The sequence below is a fragment of the Cervus elaphus genome, chromosome 21 (assembly GCF_910594005.1).
Source record: "Cervus elaphus chromosome 21, mCerEla1.1, whole genome shotgun sequence".
Taxonomy (NCBI): domain Eukaryota; kingdom Metazoa; phylum Chordata; class Mammalia; order Artiodactyla; family Cervidae; genus Cervus; species Cervus elaphus.
Genome location: NC_057835.1, coordinates 70,565,805 through 70,584,294, shown reverse-complemented (window position 1 = coordinate 70,584,294; position 18,490 = coordinate 70,565,805). Strand labels below are relative to the sequence as shown.

General features: G+C 38.8%; 3 protein-coding genes across 9 annotated transcripts in view; 2 read left to right on the top strand and 1 right to left on the bottom strand.

Annotated features, from left to right (window-relative positions):
• Nucleotides 1-4,764, top strand: part of INTS8 (integrator complex subunit 8) — a 41,884-nt gene extending 37,120 nt beyond the window's left edge. For 2 of the 4 annotated variants that reach the window (XM_043879290.1, XM_043879287.1), the window contains 4 exons: nt 638-711; nt 786-850; nt 1,015-1,058; nt 4,565-4,764. In XM_043879290.1, the coding sequence (XP_043735225.1) occupies nt 638-711; nt 786-850; nt 1,015-1,058; nt 4,565-4,681 (300 nt within the window). In that variant the 3' untranslated portion in view covers nt 4,682-4,764. Of the gene's footprint in view, nt 1-637; nt 712-785; nt 851-1,014; nt 1,059-2,876; nt 3,656-4,564 lie in introns of those variants that run through there. The other 2 variants (XM_043879288.1, XM_043879289.1) reach the window with 2 other exon arrangements.
• A 283-nt stretch (nt 4,765-5,047) lies between these two features.
• On the bottom strand, nt 5,048-17,741 carry CCNE2 (cyclin E2). 3 transcript variants are annotated; one of them, XM_043879292.1, is made up of 12 exons: nt 17,625-17,741; nt 16,365-16,404; nt 16,172-16,268; nt 16,038-16,091; nt 14,961-15,112; nt 13,823-13,958; nt 11,569-11,715; nt 10,396-10,491; nt 8,599-8,733; nt 7,446-7,557; nt 6,598-6,755; nt 5,048-6,194 (listed from the first exon to the last, which is right to left on the bottom strand). In XM_043879292.1, the coding sequence occupies exons 2-12, from the start codon at nt 16,376-16,378 to the stop codon at nt 6,081-6,083; spliced, it is 1,215 nt and encodes a 404-aa protein (XP_043735227.1). In that variant the 5' UTR covers nt 16,379-16,404; nt 17,625-17,741; the 3' UTR covers nt 5,048-6,080. The 3 variants fall into 3 exon arrangements, with proteins under 3 accessions (XP_043735227.1, XP_043735226.1, XP_043735228.1); XM_043879291.1 differs by lacking the exon at nt 17,625-17,741 and adding an exon at nt 17,405-17,495; XM_043879293.1 differs by lacking the exons at nt 11,569-11,715; nt 17,625-17,741 and adding an exon at nt 17,405-17,495.
• Nucleotides 17,406-18,490, top strand: part of LOC122679044 (translation initiation factor IF-2-like) — a 38,368-nt gene continuing 37,283 nt past the window's right edge. For both annotated transcript variants that reach the window (XM_043879294.1, XM_043879295.1), the window contains exon 1: nt 17,406-18,306. In XM_043879294.1, coding sequence (XP_043735229.1) covers nt 17,487-18,306 — 820 coding nt within the window. In that variant the 5' untranslated portion in view covers nt 17,406-17,486. The remainder of the gene's footprint in view (nt 18,307-18,490) is intronic.

The following is an 18,490-nucleotide window of genomic DNA, read 5'->3' as shown; positions in this document are numbered from 1 at the left end:
GACCTCTTAAGTTATAGAGTATATTCTTGACATAGGGCTTCCCTGGTGGCTCAGATGGTAAAGAATCTCCCTGCATTGTGGGAGACCAGGATTCAATACCTGGGTTGGGAATATCCCCTGGAGGAGGGCATGACAACCCACTCCAGTATTCTTGTCTAGAGAATTCCATGGAAGGAGCCTGGCAGGCTACAGACCATGGGGTCACCAAGAGCTGGACACAACTGAGCGACAAAGCACACATTCTTGACATAAGAGTCATTAAAAACTATCCCTGCAAAACCAGGAGTCATTGTTGACACTAATTACATGAAACCATTTTTATTTTATCTTTTTCCCCAAACTTTAAACTTTTTGTTTTGTATTGGGGTATAGCTGATTAACAGTGTTGTGGTAATTTCAGATGAACAGTGAAGGGACTCAGTCATACATATATTCTCCCCTAAAGCCCCCACCCATCCAGACTGGCACGTAACACTGAGCAGAGTTCCATGTGCTATACAGTAGGTCCTTGTTAGTTAGTTATCCATTTTAAATACAGCAGTGTGTACATGACCTTCCCTAAATCCCTAACTATCCCTTCCCCACAGCAACCATAAGTTCAATATGTGAAACCATTTTTAATTCTTTGTTTATGTAGGTGGCAATTTTATGTCAGTTCCTCAGAGAGATTGACTACAAAACAGCCTTTAAATCACTGCAGGAACAAAACAGGTATGAGTGGTTTTTAAAATAAAGTTGAAATTTTCTGCTTAAGAAAGATGAAATAACTGAATTCTGTTTTTCAGTCATGATGCAATGGACTCCTACTATGACTATATATGGGATGTTACCATTTTGGAATATTTGACTTGTATCCTTTCATTAACATATATGTGTTACTAGAACAGTTAATTTTCTGTAAATTAAAGTATTTAATATTGTGTATGTTCTAAATAAAAAATGAAGAACAGAATAGAGACTCTTACCATGATATGTACTAGTATTAAATTTATTATTCTTAACTGATTCATTTAGATCTTCATCATAAAAGAGGAGAAACAGATAAAAGACAAATTGCAGTAAGTTATTTTGTGCTTTGATTCTTCAATGATATACTTAATTTCCCTAATACTAAACCATTTCTTGTCTCATACCGTGTTGGTGTCCTTACAGTGGTCTGCAAGGTTGAGAGTGACCTGACCTCCAGCTAGTCACTTGATTCCCCTTCGCTAAGTTCTGCTACCCCAGTACCCCTACCGTTCTTTGAGCATCCCAAGAACATTCACCACCGAAGTGTCTGTCACATTTTCTCTTTCAGGAACATTCTTTTTAACTTTGCTCAGGTTTCTCCTCAGATGTCACCTTCTTAGAAATCATTACTTTCCTGTTGTTGTTCAATCGCTGAGTTGTGTCCCACTCTTTGCGACCCCATGGATTGCAGCATGCCAGGCTCCTCCGTCCTTCACTGTCTCCTGGAATTTGCTCAGGTTCATGTCCATTGAGTCGGTGATGCCATCCAATCATCTCATCCTCTGCCCCCTTCTCCTTTTGTCTTCAGTCTTTCCCAGCATCAGGGTCTTTTCTAATGAGTTGGCTCTTCCCATCAGGTGGCCAAAGTACTAGAGCTTCAGATCAGTCCTTTCAATGAATATTCAGGGTTGATTTCATCTAGGATTGACTGGTTTGATCTCCTTGCAGTCCAAGGGATTCTCAAGAGTCTTCTCCAACACCACAGTTTGAAAGCATCAGTTCTTCAGCCCTCAGCCTTCTTTACAGTCCAACTCTCACATCCATATGCGACTGTTGGAAAAACCACAGCTTTGACTATGAGGACCTTTGTTGGCAAAGTGATGTCTCTGCTCTTTAATACATTACCCAGGTTTGTCATAGCTTTTCTTCCAAGAAGCAAGGGTCTTTTAATTTCATGGCTGCAGTCACCATCCACAGTAATTTTGAAGCCCAAGAAAATGAAATTTCACTGCTTCCATGTTTTCCCTTTCTGTTTGCCCTGAAGTGTTGGGATCGGATGTTATGAGGTTAGTTTTTTGAATGTTGAGTTTTAAGCTGGCTTTTTCATTCTCCTCTTTCACCCTCATCAAGAGGCCATCTAGTTCCTCTTCACTTTCTGCCATTAGAATGGTATCATCTGCGTATCTGAGGTTGTTGATCTGTTAAAGCTTTCTGTTTGGACTAAACTGTATGGCCATTATTTAGAGGCAACAGAGTGACAACAGCATCTTAAAAAAAAAGAGAGACAAGAGAATATAGTACCAGTTCCACTTTATTGGAAGCTACTCATTCTTTCGTTTATAACTTAATCAGGGTTGCAAGGTAATGCTGAAAATTTCTCAGTACCCTGATGAGATTTCCAGACTACCTCTACTTGTATCATTTTTTAAGCCCCTTCTTGGGAGCTTAAACCTGCCTCCTTACTAGCTCATGTAGACACTAACCTAGTTGTTCCTCTGCATGTATCAAAAAATGTATAATCGACTTATCCAGCTCCCCAACATTCCAAGTTCCATTGTCATCTTTACTCTTCATCAGCCTCCAGTAGCCATAGCCAGGCCTTTTTGACAGAATTGCTCTATGAAGATCTCTCTGCCAATAATCTGTCCCTTTCTTACCTCTTGCCTTTCATATTTCTCATCATCATGGGATGTTCAAGTTCATGACCAAGTATTCCCCAATCTGTCACCCCTTTCCCTTTGCCTTCTTTCCTCCTGGCCTGGAGTACAGCAGACACTGGCCTGTGGACTCCATGGCCTGCAACCTTAGTTGGCCCCTAATTTCTTTTGTCTACCTGCCACTAGTCAATGGTGTGCCTTCTTTTTAGGGAATATTTTAGACTTTTGCCCTATTAAGCCCTGTCCTCTCTCTCCTTTTTCCATTTTCAGTAACTTCCTTGTGTTTGAAGTAGACAAGAAAAAAAGACTGACCAGTTCCTGTCCTGGTGAAAGTTATAGTCTTGGGAGTTACGGCCCTGTGAGTGCCAGCTTCAAATTCCTGTTTCAGATACCTGCTTTCCACCTTTGAAATAATTGCCAACTGTACTCAGTATAAGTTTATGCTACCCCTTTATGAAGATAAATTTTTATGCTTTTGATTCTATCCCTTCAGTCATTCTATCCCTTTGAGTTGGTTATCTCCTCTCTTATATTGTCAGGCACTCCCATTAAACCTAAAAACTATTTCATCCTTAATAAAAACTTATCTTGACTGTGCCTCTACCTCTTTCTGTCCCCTCTGCCTAGTTTTTTGGGCGCTTTTACCCAGTACAGTTTGATTTCTCCTGTCCCTCACTGTTTTCAGTCTTTATTGTTTACATCTCCTTCCTTCTTTGAAATTATTCCTTTGGCTTCCTTGACATCATTTATACTCAGTTCTTCTCCCTGACTCTTCTGCCTTCTCTTCTTTGTGAATATTTCCACATCTACCCCGAACCTTGGTTTTTGTCAAGAAGTTAGTCCTTGGGTATTTCAGGATTGCCCTTCATTCTCCCTAGGTAACCTCATCCACTTACGGTTTTGACCACTGCCCACTTAGGGTGTGTTATTTCTCTCAAATATCTACCTCCTATTCCAATTTCTGTCTTCTTAAAATTTTTATTGGGATATAATTGCTTTACAGTGTTCTGTTAGTTTTTGCCATACAGCAGAGTCAATCAGTTATATACATATATATGTGTGTATTCCTTCTTTTTTAGATTTCTTTTCCATTTAGGTCATCACAGAGCACTGAGTAGTTTCCTTGCTATTCAGTAGGTTCTTATTAGTTATTTTTTTTATATGTAGTAGTGTATATATGTCAATCCCAAATTCATCCCCCCACACTGTTATCCATAAGTTTGTTCTCTGTCCAATTTCTGTCTTATACTTTGGATTTTTTTAGCCAGTTGTCTTCAGGATATTTTGTTCGAAATAACTCTAGTTATTCCCCACTACTAGGTTTTTTCACATGCATTCTTTCATATTGAAATAGCATTATCAGCAAGTCCTCCTACCCACTAACCTGATCATTTCTGAATAGTCTTAGCTTCCTTCAGGCTACCTTTCAAATAGTCTGTTGTTTTAAAAAAAAAAACAGCTTCTTTAAAGGTAATTTTAAGGTCTTAAAACATGCTTTCACAAAACATTCCATGGCAGAATACTACTATAGATTTTTATCAGGCTGAAGTATTTCTTTCTAATCATGAAAGAGGTGGGTCACTACATATGGTGCTGAGCAACTAGCTATTTTTACATATATAAAAAGTGAAGCCCCAAAATATGAATTTTTATTTTTTGAATTTTTTAGAATCTTAAAAATGTGTCAGATTACATGCAGACTTTATTTAGTGATATTTTTAGTCAGATAAACATAAATGAATTTACTTAATATTCTGAAGATAATTCCACAAACTGTGGTAATTGGTCTTTTCCTTGAGTGCTTCCAGTCTTTATGTTAATTTCTTCTACACCTCTTAGCATCTACAATTAGAGGTTCAGTTATTGTTGTTAGCAAGTAGGTAGTTTTATATTATGTATAGTAGCAAAGCTTTGTTTTTGACCAGACCTCTAACAACATCACTTTTCTGTTTTGGAAGATCAAAGCCATCGGCCAGACAGAACTGAATGCGAGCAACCCAGAAGAAGTGTTACAGCTGGCAGCGCAGAGAAGGAAAAAAAAGTTTCTCCAAGCAATGGCGAAACTTTACTTTTAAGCAGTTAGTTACAATTTTTAACTTTTATTTTTTAAATGATGGGCTAAAAATAAACAGTATTAAAAGATTAAGTTTATATAATACATATGTACATATTTAGTGGCGTTTTCTTTTCAGACAGAATACTGAAACATATTAGTTTAAAAATGAAAACTATACAGAAGACTTCATACCATATCAATAGCTTAAATTTATAATTTCTTCAAAGGAAAGAGTCACATGTTCAATAACAATAAACTAGTAAATCTAGGATAATTTTCTAATCTACTTTTGAGGCTGACATTTCATTTTTAAAAAAACTAGTATTTATGTAGGAGTAGCTATATACAGTAAGTTCTTATGTCAAGGTTTTGTTGCTTTTTTTAAAAAATAAATAGATTTCTAGGAGTCAGTATACATTTACTGCTTTTCTGCCTTAAGAAAATAGAAGTTTAGGTCAAGTGTTAAGCTTTATCACTTTGACACTGTCCTTAACTCATAATGTAAGAATTTAAAAAGGACCTTAGCAGTTTTGTAAATATAAATAAAGCCTTAGTCACACTAAATTAAGATAACTCTAAAGATTTTTTTTAGAGTAATAAAGTGACTTTGTCATATAAATAGTTTGAAAGGGTACTTAAGTTTTTCGCCCCAATTGTGATGTACAAAGAATTATTATAAAGCAACCTTTATGTCAAAGCCCCAAGTAGGAGCCACAGGTTTTATCTTGTTTATAATTTCTTTGGTATTCCCACTGTTCAGAGTACAGTTTAAACACCATGTTCATCTAAGCTTTACTGGTTAAAAATGTTTTATATAGCAAGGCAAATAAAAATAGTCAAAAAGATGAAAGTTCACCATTTTTTAAAAATTCAAGTTTTATAATAGCTTGCTTGCTACAGCAGCTATAGATAAATTAGTCACCTTATTAAAAAACTAAACCTTTGTAAACAAGTTTAAATTTTATTTTCAAGAACCAAATTGCACTAGTTAAGAGTTTATAAATTTTGAGAATCTAAAAACTAGATTCAAAGTACTGTATCATTTAATATACCCTTTAAGGTAACAGTTATCTAGTTGAAAATTCCAATGATGAAATTCCTAGTTTATCAAGATAAACATAGCAACACTGGGTCAAAAGACTTGTTATGGCATAAATCGTGGCTGGCTTTTATCCAGCCAGTATTGGGAATGAAGTCATCTTTGTAAACAAGTACTGCTGTTTCTTTAAACAGCTAACATGGGAATTAAATACATTTCCTCCTTAGTGCCAATTTTAAGTGGTTTTTAAATCAAAGAATGGCAGTGAAACTTCTGAATTGGCAGGACAGTCACAGCACTATTTTCCTGTAAAACTTAAGTTCCGTGAAATGCTGTGCAGCACTTCATCAGTTCCAAGTTGTTTGCTCAGTTAACTTTCTTAGTGTTTTCCTGGTGGTTTTTCAGTGCTCTTCGGTGGTGTCATAATGCCTCCATTGCACACTGGTGACAACTGTCCCTCCTTCCTGAAGGTGTTTACATAATTTACTTCATCCTATACATGTGAAGAAATCATGCAGAGATTAACAGCTAAGATGAAACATTGACATGATAAAACAAAGTCAGACCAGACTCTTAGGCTTAATATAATGGTCTCTTTATGTCTTTACAACTGTGAGTAGTCATATTCTAGAGGTTCAATGATATTAACTGCCTGCAACTTGTATTTTTAAACTCTACCTGGAGTACTGGTATTAATCTTGAGACACTTAAGTCAAATCTTGATTTGACTTCAAAGTTAATTTTTATTAGGTTTTCTAAATTTGAAATCAGTGTCCTCACTGGAACTTTCTATCCCCTCACTATCTTATATAACTGCCTCAAATATTACTCCATTAGTATCCTTACTGTCAGTTTCAGTGCCTTATCAAATAGACCAAAAAATACAAGAAACATACCAGCATAGCCAGATAATTTGTATGTGTCTGTATGTTGTGTCTGTCTTCCATAGAAATCTTCTTAAAAATCTTAAGCTTCGCTGGGCTAGTACTTTTTACTACACTGACAAAAGGTACCATCCAGTCTACACATTCAGAAATGTTGTCCCATTCCAAACCTAGATAAAGAAAAGTTAGAAAAATAACATGTATCATTAGAAAAATACATACATGTTTCTGTTATATCAGAAACATGATTACTGTATTTGCTTGTGCTTGAAAATTTAAAGATAATTAAAAACTCATGTAAAAAGGAAACCAAAACAAGCACATAAAATAAACCAAAATCAATAAGTTTAGCAAGTCAAAACAGGTGATTCCTCTCAAACTGTTTATAATGTGACTATTTTGAGGGAGAAAAAGACTTAGAGCTTTTTAGCCAGTACATGCTACATAGGGAATTGAAACTGTCAAAAACCAAAAACTTAAGGCAGAGCTATAATCACACTGACTAACTTCAAATGGATTTAAATTCCATTTGACTTCATTTTTAAAGAAAATACTTATTTGGCTGCCCCGGGTCTTAGTTGCAGCATGTGGGATCTAGATCCCTGACCAGGGAGGCACCTGGGCCCCTGCATCAGGAACGTGGAATCTTAGCCACTGGACCACGAGGGAAGTCCCAACCTTAATTTTTATTTGTGGATATACACTGGATTAGAAACTACTTATAATAGAAGGGAAGATAATTGTTAAACTGCTTTTTTTCATTAAAATTTTAAAGTCTTGTGTAGCAGGATGCTAAGTTCATAAATAGACCCTTCAAGAGTTGTAAATGTGTAAGGAAAGAACAAAATACACGGTCTTACCTGAGGCTTTCTTAACCACTTCAATAGAGGTAAAGTGGCACAAGGCAGCAGCAGCCAGTATTCTGTACTGGAACTCTAATGAATCGATGGCTAAAATACACAGATCTAAAAGCTAACAGAGGAAAAAGTGCAAGAATTTAGGAAAGAATGAGTACTACATGTCATTAGTCAGCTAGCATTTTAGAGTGCTTACGATGTGGACCATATGCCAAGAATTGCTAAAATTGCAGGGATCCAAAGAGAAGTAAACTGCCATCCAAAGGAAGTTCCAGTCTTGTTAACAGACAAGTAAAGGACTGTTACAATGTAGCATGCATATCCTATTAGGAAGTGCCCTGATCCAGAGTAGGGAAGACTCTGCTTAAATCAGCCCTAACACAGGAGGCAGCCAGAGAGACTGGGGGGTGGAGAATGTTCTGGATACAGGAAACAGAATTTACAAATATTAAGTGAGAAAGTATTACTTTTCTGTGGAATTCCGGTATTTCAGAACACAAAAAATATGAAATAAGGAATATCTTTCCCTCATGTTTTTAAAAAGGGAGCTGCTAGAGAGTTTTGGCCTAGAAAGGGTCTTTAAGTTGAAGTCAGACCTTTATAGTTCTGATTATTCTACTTATGAGAAGCAGGCAGGAAAGAATAGTACCCTCCTCCTGTACTTTCTTAGAATATTTGTTACACACTGGCCTAGGAAAGTTTAAACTTAAAATTTTTAAATGTTATAACTAAATTAGGTGATTTTAATTCCAATATGTAAAATAGGTTCCATATGTATTCAGATTTAAGATGGTAAGATAATTATATTGCAATGATTTTATACCATTTAAAACCTAAAACAACTGGCCGAAAAATACCTTTCTGTGTTAAAAATCAAAAAGAGGTATTTAACTGTCTATCTCATTCATACTCCTAGTGAAGAGTGCTCATGATATATTTAAACTCAAGTTTAAAAACTTTTCTAGAAGTTTCAGTTAGCAATGTAAATACTGGGACAGAATTTTATGCATCAGGAGCTTTGTTCTAGTCAGTTAAGGAGTGAATTTAATTCAGTATGCTGTCATTTGGTTGTACAGCCTATTTAACACTAAAGAAATATACTAAACAAAACCTGTAATTAATAACATTAGCATATATACAATAAAAATATCAATACCTGAGCAATTTGAATGAACTTTTCCTGAGAATACTGAGGTAGAAGAACTTTAGGAGCATCTTTAAGAGCATCAACTTGGAGGAAAAGATTGAGCCAGGAGATGACCGTTACAGGACAAAGTTCCCATTTTAAAGCCTGTTAATGAAATTAAAATGCCTGTTAATAAGTGTAGTTATATATACACACCACATTATATGGGTAGTTCCTTAAATAGCTGTTTTAAGAAACTTTCTGCTTTAGGCTTATTTCTTCTTATTTTAATGAAAATATTTATAGGTATCTCACCATCTAAAGTGGCTTGTGTTTTAGTCTATTATTGATATAGACCCCTTTATTATACTCTAGTTATCTTTATTTACAAAGTTCATTGGGCCTATTTTTCATTGCTATTTTTCTCATTTCCTGCAGCCCCTTCTCTTCCAAAAGTGTTCTCTACTTTATTGAAACTGCCCTTTTAATTGTATTCAATGACTCCACAGCTAATTCCATTTAAATCTTCCAAGAACTGATTCTACACTTTTTCTTTCTTTCTATGATCTCTAGTGGCTTCTATTCAAAATGTAAAAGTTATAAAAATAAAAAAGCCAAATCCTAATTTATGATATCTTTCCCTCCACGAAGCCCTGGGACTTTACCATTTATAAGTCTACAAAAATTAGGATAGAACAGAGAGTCTTAATCCCTGTAGGACCACCCAGAGAATTCCATCTTCTCTTTATATATCCTTATAGTATACTTCAGGCTTCCCAGGTGGTGCTAGTGGTAAAGAATCCACCTGCCAATGCAGGAGATGCAAGAGACCTGGGTTGGGAAGATCCCTTGGAGGAGGGCATGGTAACCCACTCCAGTATTCTTGCCTGGAGAATCTCATGGACAGAGGAGCCTGGCGGGCTACAGTCCATAGGGTTGCAAAGAGTTAGACATGACTAAAGTGACTTAGCATACATGCATGCATACATTATACTTGAAGTCTGAATCTAGATAACTTTATTATTAGAACATATCAGAACTATACTAAATATAATAACCTATAATGGTAAAAAATCTGAAAAATAATATATGTATATATATATATATAAGCTGAATCATCTTTGCTATACAGCTAAAACTAACAACACTGAAAATCAACTATACTTCAATAAAAATTTTTTTAAAAAGAACAGTATCAGCATGCCAACAAGATCACATTCTAACAGAGCTATCAATCTGAATGTTTATAAATATTTTACAAGTTTTTAATTTATATTTTACTGCATATAGTTTATAGATAACTTACAAATGAAAGTCATATTGTGTTCTCTGTGTCCTATTTATAAAGCCATGATGCTCAGATTTCATAGCATACTTTCTAGTAGCTAACATTCACCCTTTAATTTCTAATTCAAGGCCCAATTAAATACCTTTATACTTCTCTCCTCTACCCTTCTATTAATAGCCCTTGCCATACATATAGAGAAGAAGAAAAAAGCAGTGAAATATTTCTCATTCTCTATCTGCTGGAAGTGGAAAAACAACTAAGATTTGAAAATCATTGTTGAAATTCATTTAGTACACATACTGTGCTAACTACCTCTTTTTTAAGTTTTAAGTGTTGTTAAACACTTTAACAAATATTCTCAATATAGGAAAATTTGAAAGATGCAGAAAAATAGTTTACAGGTTAAGAAAATTCCCCTCCCATCTTAGAATTGGATCCTAATACTAAAACCTCAGTTTTCACTACTTACATTGTAGTCTTTAAGATTTAGTAAACTATAGTTACTAAATTGCAAGTAGAAATAATAAAGATACTATTACCTTTAATATAGCAAGTTCCATACTTAAGATATCCTCTTCACTGCAAGCACCATCAGTGACATAAGCAAACTCTTGGAGCTTAGGAGCGTAGATTTCCTTTAAAATGGATTTAATTAATATCAAGCACAGCTGAGACTGAGACTAAAACAAACCACATATACAAACCACATCTTGGCTTTGTTTTTAAAAGACAGCATCACAAAGTGATTATAAATTTTTATAAAATAATTCTGTGGCAGCCAAAGCAACCTTACATTTAATATTTTTCACATCTAGGTATCTAAATTAGCCAACTTGTATTGACTGAAACATTTTTATAGAAGTGATTTAAAATCTTAGTTAATAAACAATTAGGAGTATTTTAACCAGTGATTTCAGTGACTGGTTAAAACAAAAAGCCAAACTTGTTTTAGGACTGCTTGGTATACAAGACTAAAACAGGATACTCAACAAAGTCTAGAAAATGAAAATGTTAACCTTACCCTAGTACAAAAGTATGGTTAGTCAAACAATAATTTGTGCAGTTTGTTGATCTGTCTTAATTCAGAGAACAAGAACCAGAATGATGAGAGGAGTAGAAGAGATGCCTACCACAGGTGAGAACAGGCTAAAGATCAAGATTCAGTCTAGAAAAATATTTGAAACATAAAGTATTATTTCAGGTAAGGAGATACTGAATAGAAACTTATAAAATTTGGGGATAGCCCGTAAACGTCAAAAGACAAAAATGTGGAAGAAAAATACACTTCAGGAAATTAATGCATGGTTCAGTCCCTCCTGTACTCAAAACTGTACAGGCTTTGAAAACATCAGATGAAGTTACTAATGATCTGTGTTGAATTTAAGAAAAGTAGATTGAAACTATGTGAAAAAAGATTTCAGGCAGAAAAGTTATTTCCTTCTATCCTGGCACTGTTATCAGATACAGAAATATTAGGCTGGATATAGATCATTATTCTAACCCAAGATAGCATTTATTGCATTTGATTGGTTAAGTAGGTCTCAAAGACCATTCTATTGAATCCAAGCACCATAACTAGGTATATAGAGACAGCATTGGTGGTTTTGTTTGGCACAGTGAGTCATGGAACATTTCATCTAGATTCTAGTTCCAGAATCAAACCAGAGACTTATAATTTAAGAGTTTGGGGTAAATACATCTAGAGAGCTTACCTCAAGTTTGGAAGCAATGAATAATGAGGTAATTCCAATCAGTTGAAGCATATTTTTATTTATATCCTTTTGTGTCAACATAAATCTATCAAAAAAGTCTTGTGCAAGATAAAATGTTTCCCTATGAAGTGTGTATACTTCACATACCTAGAGAAGAATCCAAACATTAAATATTATTCCATTAATTTCTCCAAATTACAAAGTTCCTCTTAGCATACTAAAGAACAGTTTTCTGAAGCCCAACTTTTTTAGGATACCAAATCACAAATGCAGGAAAAAGTAACATGTGCTAATAGAATAAATTAATCTATTACCATCCTCACTGACTCTTAATTAGTTTCATAGGTTTTTTCCACATGGATTTAATGTGTTTATTCCCAGGTTCATTTTGCTAACTATGGATGAGAACTTTTTCCTATTAACTTTTTAATTTTTATTGATGATAAATGGGTGGGTGTTTTCATGATCCTTAGTTTGTCTTCTGATAGTTCCAAGTGATTCCTTTCATTATTTTAGATATACATTTAACTACAAAATGACAACTGTGTTTCTTCAATGTTCTTACCTCATTTAAGAACTAAAGAAGAAAACTGAATGGATAACACTGGTGATGGTCAAAATTTTTATTGTATTCCTTGTTTCTGACTGTAATGGGAGTTCCCCTAATGTTACACTATTACTATTACTAATAAGTAGTATCTGTCATTTCCACAATATAGGGAAAGCTTTTAATTCTCAAAATAATTTCATGAAGCAGGGAGGAAACAGAGGGATAGACATCAATGTGTTACTAATAAACATTTAATGTGTTAAGGAAATTTATTCCTAGCTTATTACACATTTTAAAATCAGGAATGTATATTGAATTTAAAAAAACACCTTTTACATCCATGATATATAACCTTATGATTTTTCTTCCTTAAACTATAAATAGAGTTTCAAATGTTGAACCATTTTTGCATTCCTAGACTGAAAGACTATAGTCAGACAAAGTAGAGATTAGTGCTCTGCTGGATTTGACTTACTATATATTCTATTTGGTTTTGTATATGTAATCATATATTTAAGGGAAAATAGGGATAAATTTGATATACAGCCACTGAATAAAAATCAATTTAACATAAAAAGGAAAAATAAAATCAACATAATTATGCTGAAAAGTTGCATTCATGATCACTAGACATTCAGAAAAAGTCAGTAATCAACTACAGTTTTGTACACATATGATTGAAATATAATCTTCCCTTCTAGTCAGAATAAGGAATAAGATGACTGGATTCAGAAGGACAATATTTTGTATTCATAAGAACTTTTCTGATAGCTCCTGGGATCTATTCTGCCATGTGGTACTTCCCCCTTAAAGTTCACTGTCTCTATACAAAACAGGGAAATTACAGAGCAAGTATCCAAGGATTGTGGGAAAATCAGTTTGTTATCAATACAGGTAATCATTTTCTCAATAATAATTTGAGATTCTTTCAGAATTATTATCCAGAAAGGATATGGTGCCTAAACGAGAGCAGACATTCTGGCACAGATTTTTTAGGGACTTCTGGATCACTAATTATTTCTTTACTGGTACAGTTTATTTCTGAAAGGAACAGAGGGATATAATAAAAGTTACATGGAGCCTTGAGGGCTTAGGGCTACTGGATATTCAAAACCTCCTTATCATTTAGGATATAGAAATTAGGATTCCAAATCATAATTTGATTTTGGTGACGGAGGACTTCTGAGGGTCCTGAAGCCTAGTCCTGGTTCTTCACTTTGCACGGCAGAATGCAAAATCTTGTCAAATTCTGTTCATCTCGAGTATCCTTGGCACCTAGAACAGTGCCTAGTACACAGCAATACCCAGATACCAGGATTTCTAAATTGCGTTTGGCTTATGTGGGATATAGTGGCTGTGTCAAGATTTTACTCTTATCATTTGGTATCATCTGCTGGTGAACAGCACCCAAAAAATGCCTCCTGGGGTCTTTCCTGGTGGTCCAATGGCTAAGACTCTGTGCTCCTAATGCAGGGATTTGAGGGAACTAGGTCCCACATGCTGCAACTAAGAGTTCACATACTGCAACTGAAGATCTACATGCCAAAACTAAGACCCAGTACAGCCAAATAAGTACTAAACAACAACAACAAAAAGGCTCCTGGCAATAGGTAATATACCATGAGGGCACATGGAAAAGCATATTATGTTTAAATACTTTCCCGTCATACAGAGAAAAAAGAAATTTGTACTGCTAGAACATACCTCTAAAAGCCAGTCTAGAAGTATTGACCTCATCTGTGGTTCCAACTCAGAATGCAGAACTTCAAAATGTTTGTCGTGAACATATCTGGTCTCTTTTTTTAACATGTTTAGCCAAACATCTTGTGAACATCCCCAGCTATGGAAAAGCGAAAAATATTGTCTGATCTACATAATATACAGCTACCTGTTTCACATTGAGTAAACTCAACTTCCAAACACTGAATTAGAATTTGGAAGGAATAACTCTTAAATTAGGAAAAACTGCTACTTTAAGAAACCATTTCTTTAACGTGAAATTATACAAAGAACTTGAACTATGATAATCTAAATTGACAGATTTCGGGAGGTGGGAGGGGGGATCGGGATGGGGAATACGTGTAAATCTATGGCTGATTCATATCAACGTATGACAAAAAACAAAATAAATAAATAAATAAATAAATTGACAGATTTCAAGAATGCCTTCTAGTCCCCATTTACTTATATTTTACAAAGGCACCGATTTAAGATAACCATGTCTTCTCGAGAACAATACTAAAAAAGTAAATATTTAGAACGTATGATCCCAGTAGACACAGTCTCAATCACCTCCAAACAGACTGTCAGTACTTTGCTGTAGGAGTTAGGTGGGACAGGACAAAAGGAAGATGGGTGAGTTTAAACATTTGAGTCCATTAATTTGCTTATTAAAGCCAAATATAAATTACTACACATTTTATATAAGCTGTACCTCTTAGTCATTCATTAACTATAAAAAAGTATAGACCTTAATAACTAATCTTGGTAAGAAATAAGAGGAGCTAATCTATCAAATCAAAATGCTGTACATGTTAAAATACTTCCAGCTTAACAATGTACATAAATTACTTAAACTCTATTAAAAAGGTGATTCAGTTCTGATAAGGCTTACAGTCTTCAGCAAGCAAATGAAAATAATGTTATACAATCAATGTTTTAAATACCTATGTCATCTGCAATAGCACTACTGCCAGAAAACATGCTTAAAGACTAGTTTTTAAAAAAGCAGTTTTTACAAGTTTCTATCTTATAGTGAAGGCAAAAAATAAGTCAAAATAGCACCATGTATTACATCAGTAAATTTTAATCTTTGACATTAAATTACTGAAATTTTTCTTACCTTAAATCAGGTAAAGGTGAAGGATTAATAAAAAGATTTTTAAATCTATAATTTGTGAATCTGGAGAAGTCACTTGTTCCTATTTCTTTGTGGGGTGTTTCAATGATAATGCAAGGACTGATCCCCCCGGATAATACAGGTGGCCAACAATTCTGTCATTTAAAAAACAAGAATATATTTATACAGTAAGAAACCAGCTTTTGTCTGAGATCTTTTCTAAATGAAAGCTAATACTTCTAAACAGTCTATAGTTTCCCCCAAACACCATCATTAGCTAACAGTGCTGACAGTCTAGTTAATTTAAGCTGACATTCATATTTAATAGTTAGTCCTGTAACTCATATCACTGTTCATAAATAGTAACAGGTAGGATGTTTTAGACAACAAATTATAGTTCTGGAAATACAAGACATTAGGTATTGAGGGAGAGTAGAAAGAACAACAAAATGCATCAGTAGTCAAATAGCACTTTCAATATTGTAAAATTCTTCCTCTATATTTAGCAATAGTGTCCAGGGCACTTCCCCACCCTCTCCACTCCTTTAAGGCCTGTTTCAGGCCTTAAACTTTAGAATACACGAAGGCAAAACCTTGAATGTACAATTACTTAAATATCTAAAGGGCCCTTTCTCCAGTCAATGAGGGCTTCAAAGAGAACCACTATTTCTACAGTGTTTTCTCTACAACACATAGGCAGAGTAGATAGCAAAGGGCTGGGTGCCAGTGTGTCACCGACTTTACATCCTATTTATGCCCTAGGAGCAGCTATTAGGACCCTCCACTATAGTCAGAGAGGGAACAAAGAGCACTGCATTGGACAGATTAGGCGGGCCCTGGTGCACCAGGCAGCTCCTGGAGGGAGGGATTTACAAAGAGGAACCAGCTGCGTCAAGGCAAACTTACTCTGCAGCTGTAGTAGGATTCAGGGACATAAAAACCACCCAAAGACAAGCGCCTTCCTGCTGACCCCTAGGGGCATTAAAAGTGTCAGAGGAATCTTCCTACCGCAAAACAATAACACAATTTTTTTTCTGTCCCGCATTTGTGTCCCCCAAACCCAACCCAGTTCTGCATTACCCTAATTTCATACTGTTGTTTCTTGGTGACCTCCTCTTTTCTTTTTTTGACATCCTGGAAAATAAAAACGTCATGGTTACACTAAGGTCCCAGCAAGGAATTTTCTTTCTCCTCTCTTCCCCTCCTTAACTCACTTGGGCCGTTTTCCTCTTCTTGGCCTGAATTACTTGGGCTTCTTGCGGGGAATCCGTCTGACTGGCCTGGGGCTGCTGTTTAGCTTGTAAACGGCTACTATAGAGTTTTTAAGAAGGAAGTTTAATTAGAAAGTGATTAATCTCAAAGGCAGCAACTAATTTTGAAGCATATTTCCAAGATAAAGAATGTTACCTGCGTCTTGACATTCTCTTCTTTCACTTGAAGGAAACCTCTGGGGGCGGGGAGGGAAAAACCAGAGTCAAATACGTGGTCATTCATACTCTCCAAGTCCAGTCAGAGGTTTACACCTAGGTTCCTCAGATGACCCGAGCCATTTTACCGCGTTGACTTCTGCACTATATTAGCGCATGATTTATTAGACACATGCCTGTATTCCCTCAACTCAAGGTACAGCCCGGACGGGAGTGTCTTCAAAAACATTTTGCAAAGCTCCCTCAGGACGCGCAGGGAAGCAGATGGGATCTTTTCTGCGTCCTGTACCCCTCTCCCCCGGACCCCCACCCCCAACCCTGAGCGGGGCCTGGGCAGCGCCCCCACTTTCCCCCACCTCCCACCCTGCACAAATCGCGGGGAGAGGGGGGTTGTGGAGGCGAGACGCTGAGGAGAAGCCGGTTCCGCGCCAATTTGGAGAGCGGCGGTGGCGGGGGAGCAGGGGGCGGAGGGAACTTGTGTCACGTCCTTCAGTCTCCTTTCCCTCCTTCCCGGCCCTGCCGGCCCCTGCCCACCGCCTGGAGGGGCACTGCGACCCCGACTCCAGATGGGAGATGAGGACGAAGAAAAGGCAGTTCCATTTAAAAAGTGGGGGTCGGGGTGGGGGGGGGAACCGTGGTGGTGTGGGGAAACCGGTCGGCTCTGGGAACTTTTCTCCCCGTGAAGGAGACCCTGACCCTCAACCTTCTTTCCTGAGGGGATAGCTCCCCCAATGGGGGCGGCACAGAGAAGCCCCAAGAATGAGGGGCTGCTCCGCGGGCCTCCCGCTTAGGGGCAGCCCTCCATCCCCTGCCACCTCCCAGGTCCCCTGCCAAGGGTCCTGACAGGGACGGGGAACGCGGGAACCCGGCGTCCCCAGACGCCTGCTTCTCAGCCCTGCCCGCTTTCCCTGCCCCCCAGGCTCCCGCCCGCGAGATGGATCGACCCGGGGGTGAGGAGTGGGGAAGGGGTGGGGGGTTTCTTTCCTCCCGCATCCCGCCCTGCGCCCAGCACCTCCTCACCGCCAGACCCGCTACCGCTCGGCTCTCAGCTGGCGCCGGCGCCAACCCAATATATAGGCCGGGCCGGGCCCGCCCCGCGCGCATGCGCCGCAGACTGACACCTCCGGACAGCGCGCTCCCCTCCCCCGCGCGCCCGCCGCCCGCCCACCCGCGCGCGCAGCGCCGCGCCCTGGCCTCTGTCCGCGCTCGCCGGGCTCGAGGGCCCGCAGGGCTGGCTCACCGCGGCCCCCTGCCTTGCCCCTGCCCGCGCGGCCCGGCGGCAGGAGGGAGCCTTTCAAGAGGGCTCCGCTCCTCCACCGCCGCCTCAGCCCTGCTCCCCGCCGCTCGACTTCGTCATCTCCCGCCAGTACGTTTCTGTTCCCTCCCTCCTCTCTCAACTCTCGAAGGCCGGGGGTGTGAGGCCGCAGACCCCGGCCCCGGCGTATGGCCCTGTGGAGGCGGCTCGGGGGTGGGGGTGGGGGGCAGGAGGCACAGAGCGGCTAGGAAGTGGCCATCCTGTGGCGGAGGTTGGCTGTCCCGCCTAGGCCTCCAGGAACCCGGGTTTTCTGAGGAGACTCGCGGACCCAAAGGGCCCGCCCACTGCGGGCGGGGCGCGGCGCCGGGGACTGGCGAGCTGGCCAATGGGAGGCGGGGACAGCGGCACAGCGTGGAGCCGCCTGGCGAGCTGGCCAATGAGAGACGGGGACGGCGGCACAGCCTGGAGCCGCCTGGCGAGCTGGCCAATGGGAGGCGGGGATGGCGGCACAACGTGGAGATGCTGCAGAATGTAAACACAGCGCGGCGCGCCGGGGACCGCGTGTACCGCCGCGCGCCCCACCCGGGCCTGCTGGGACCCTTGGAGCCCCACGACGGCCACTCTCAGGGATGCCTGTCTTGCACTTTGCTCCAGCGCGCCCGCCGAGGTATGCATCAACCCTCTTATTTCCCCTGCCCTCTGCTATGCGGACTTGGTCACGACTCTTCGTGGGGGTGGGTCCCTCTACCCCATGTCACCCAGCCGCTGCCTGGCAGCTTCCCCATTCAGGTGGTCCGAGCGCAGGAAACAAAACGCTCGCGCCGAGCCGCGCGGTCCCTCTCTCCTCCCAA

Excerpts from the sequence above, each read along its gene's own strand:
- CCNE2 (XM_043879292.1), bottom strand. Across the intron at positions 11,716-13,822 it reads TTCTAGACTGGCTTTTAGAG|GTATGTGAAGTATACACACT; the intron begins GTATGTTCTAGC and ends ATTCTTCTCTAG. Across the intron at positions 8,734-10,395 it reads TGGAACTTGCTATATTAAAG|GCTTTAAAATGGGAACTTTG; the intron begins GTAATAGTATCT and ends TTTCATTAACAG.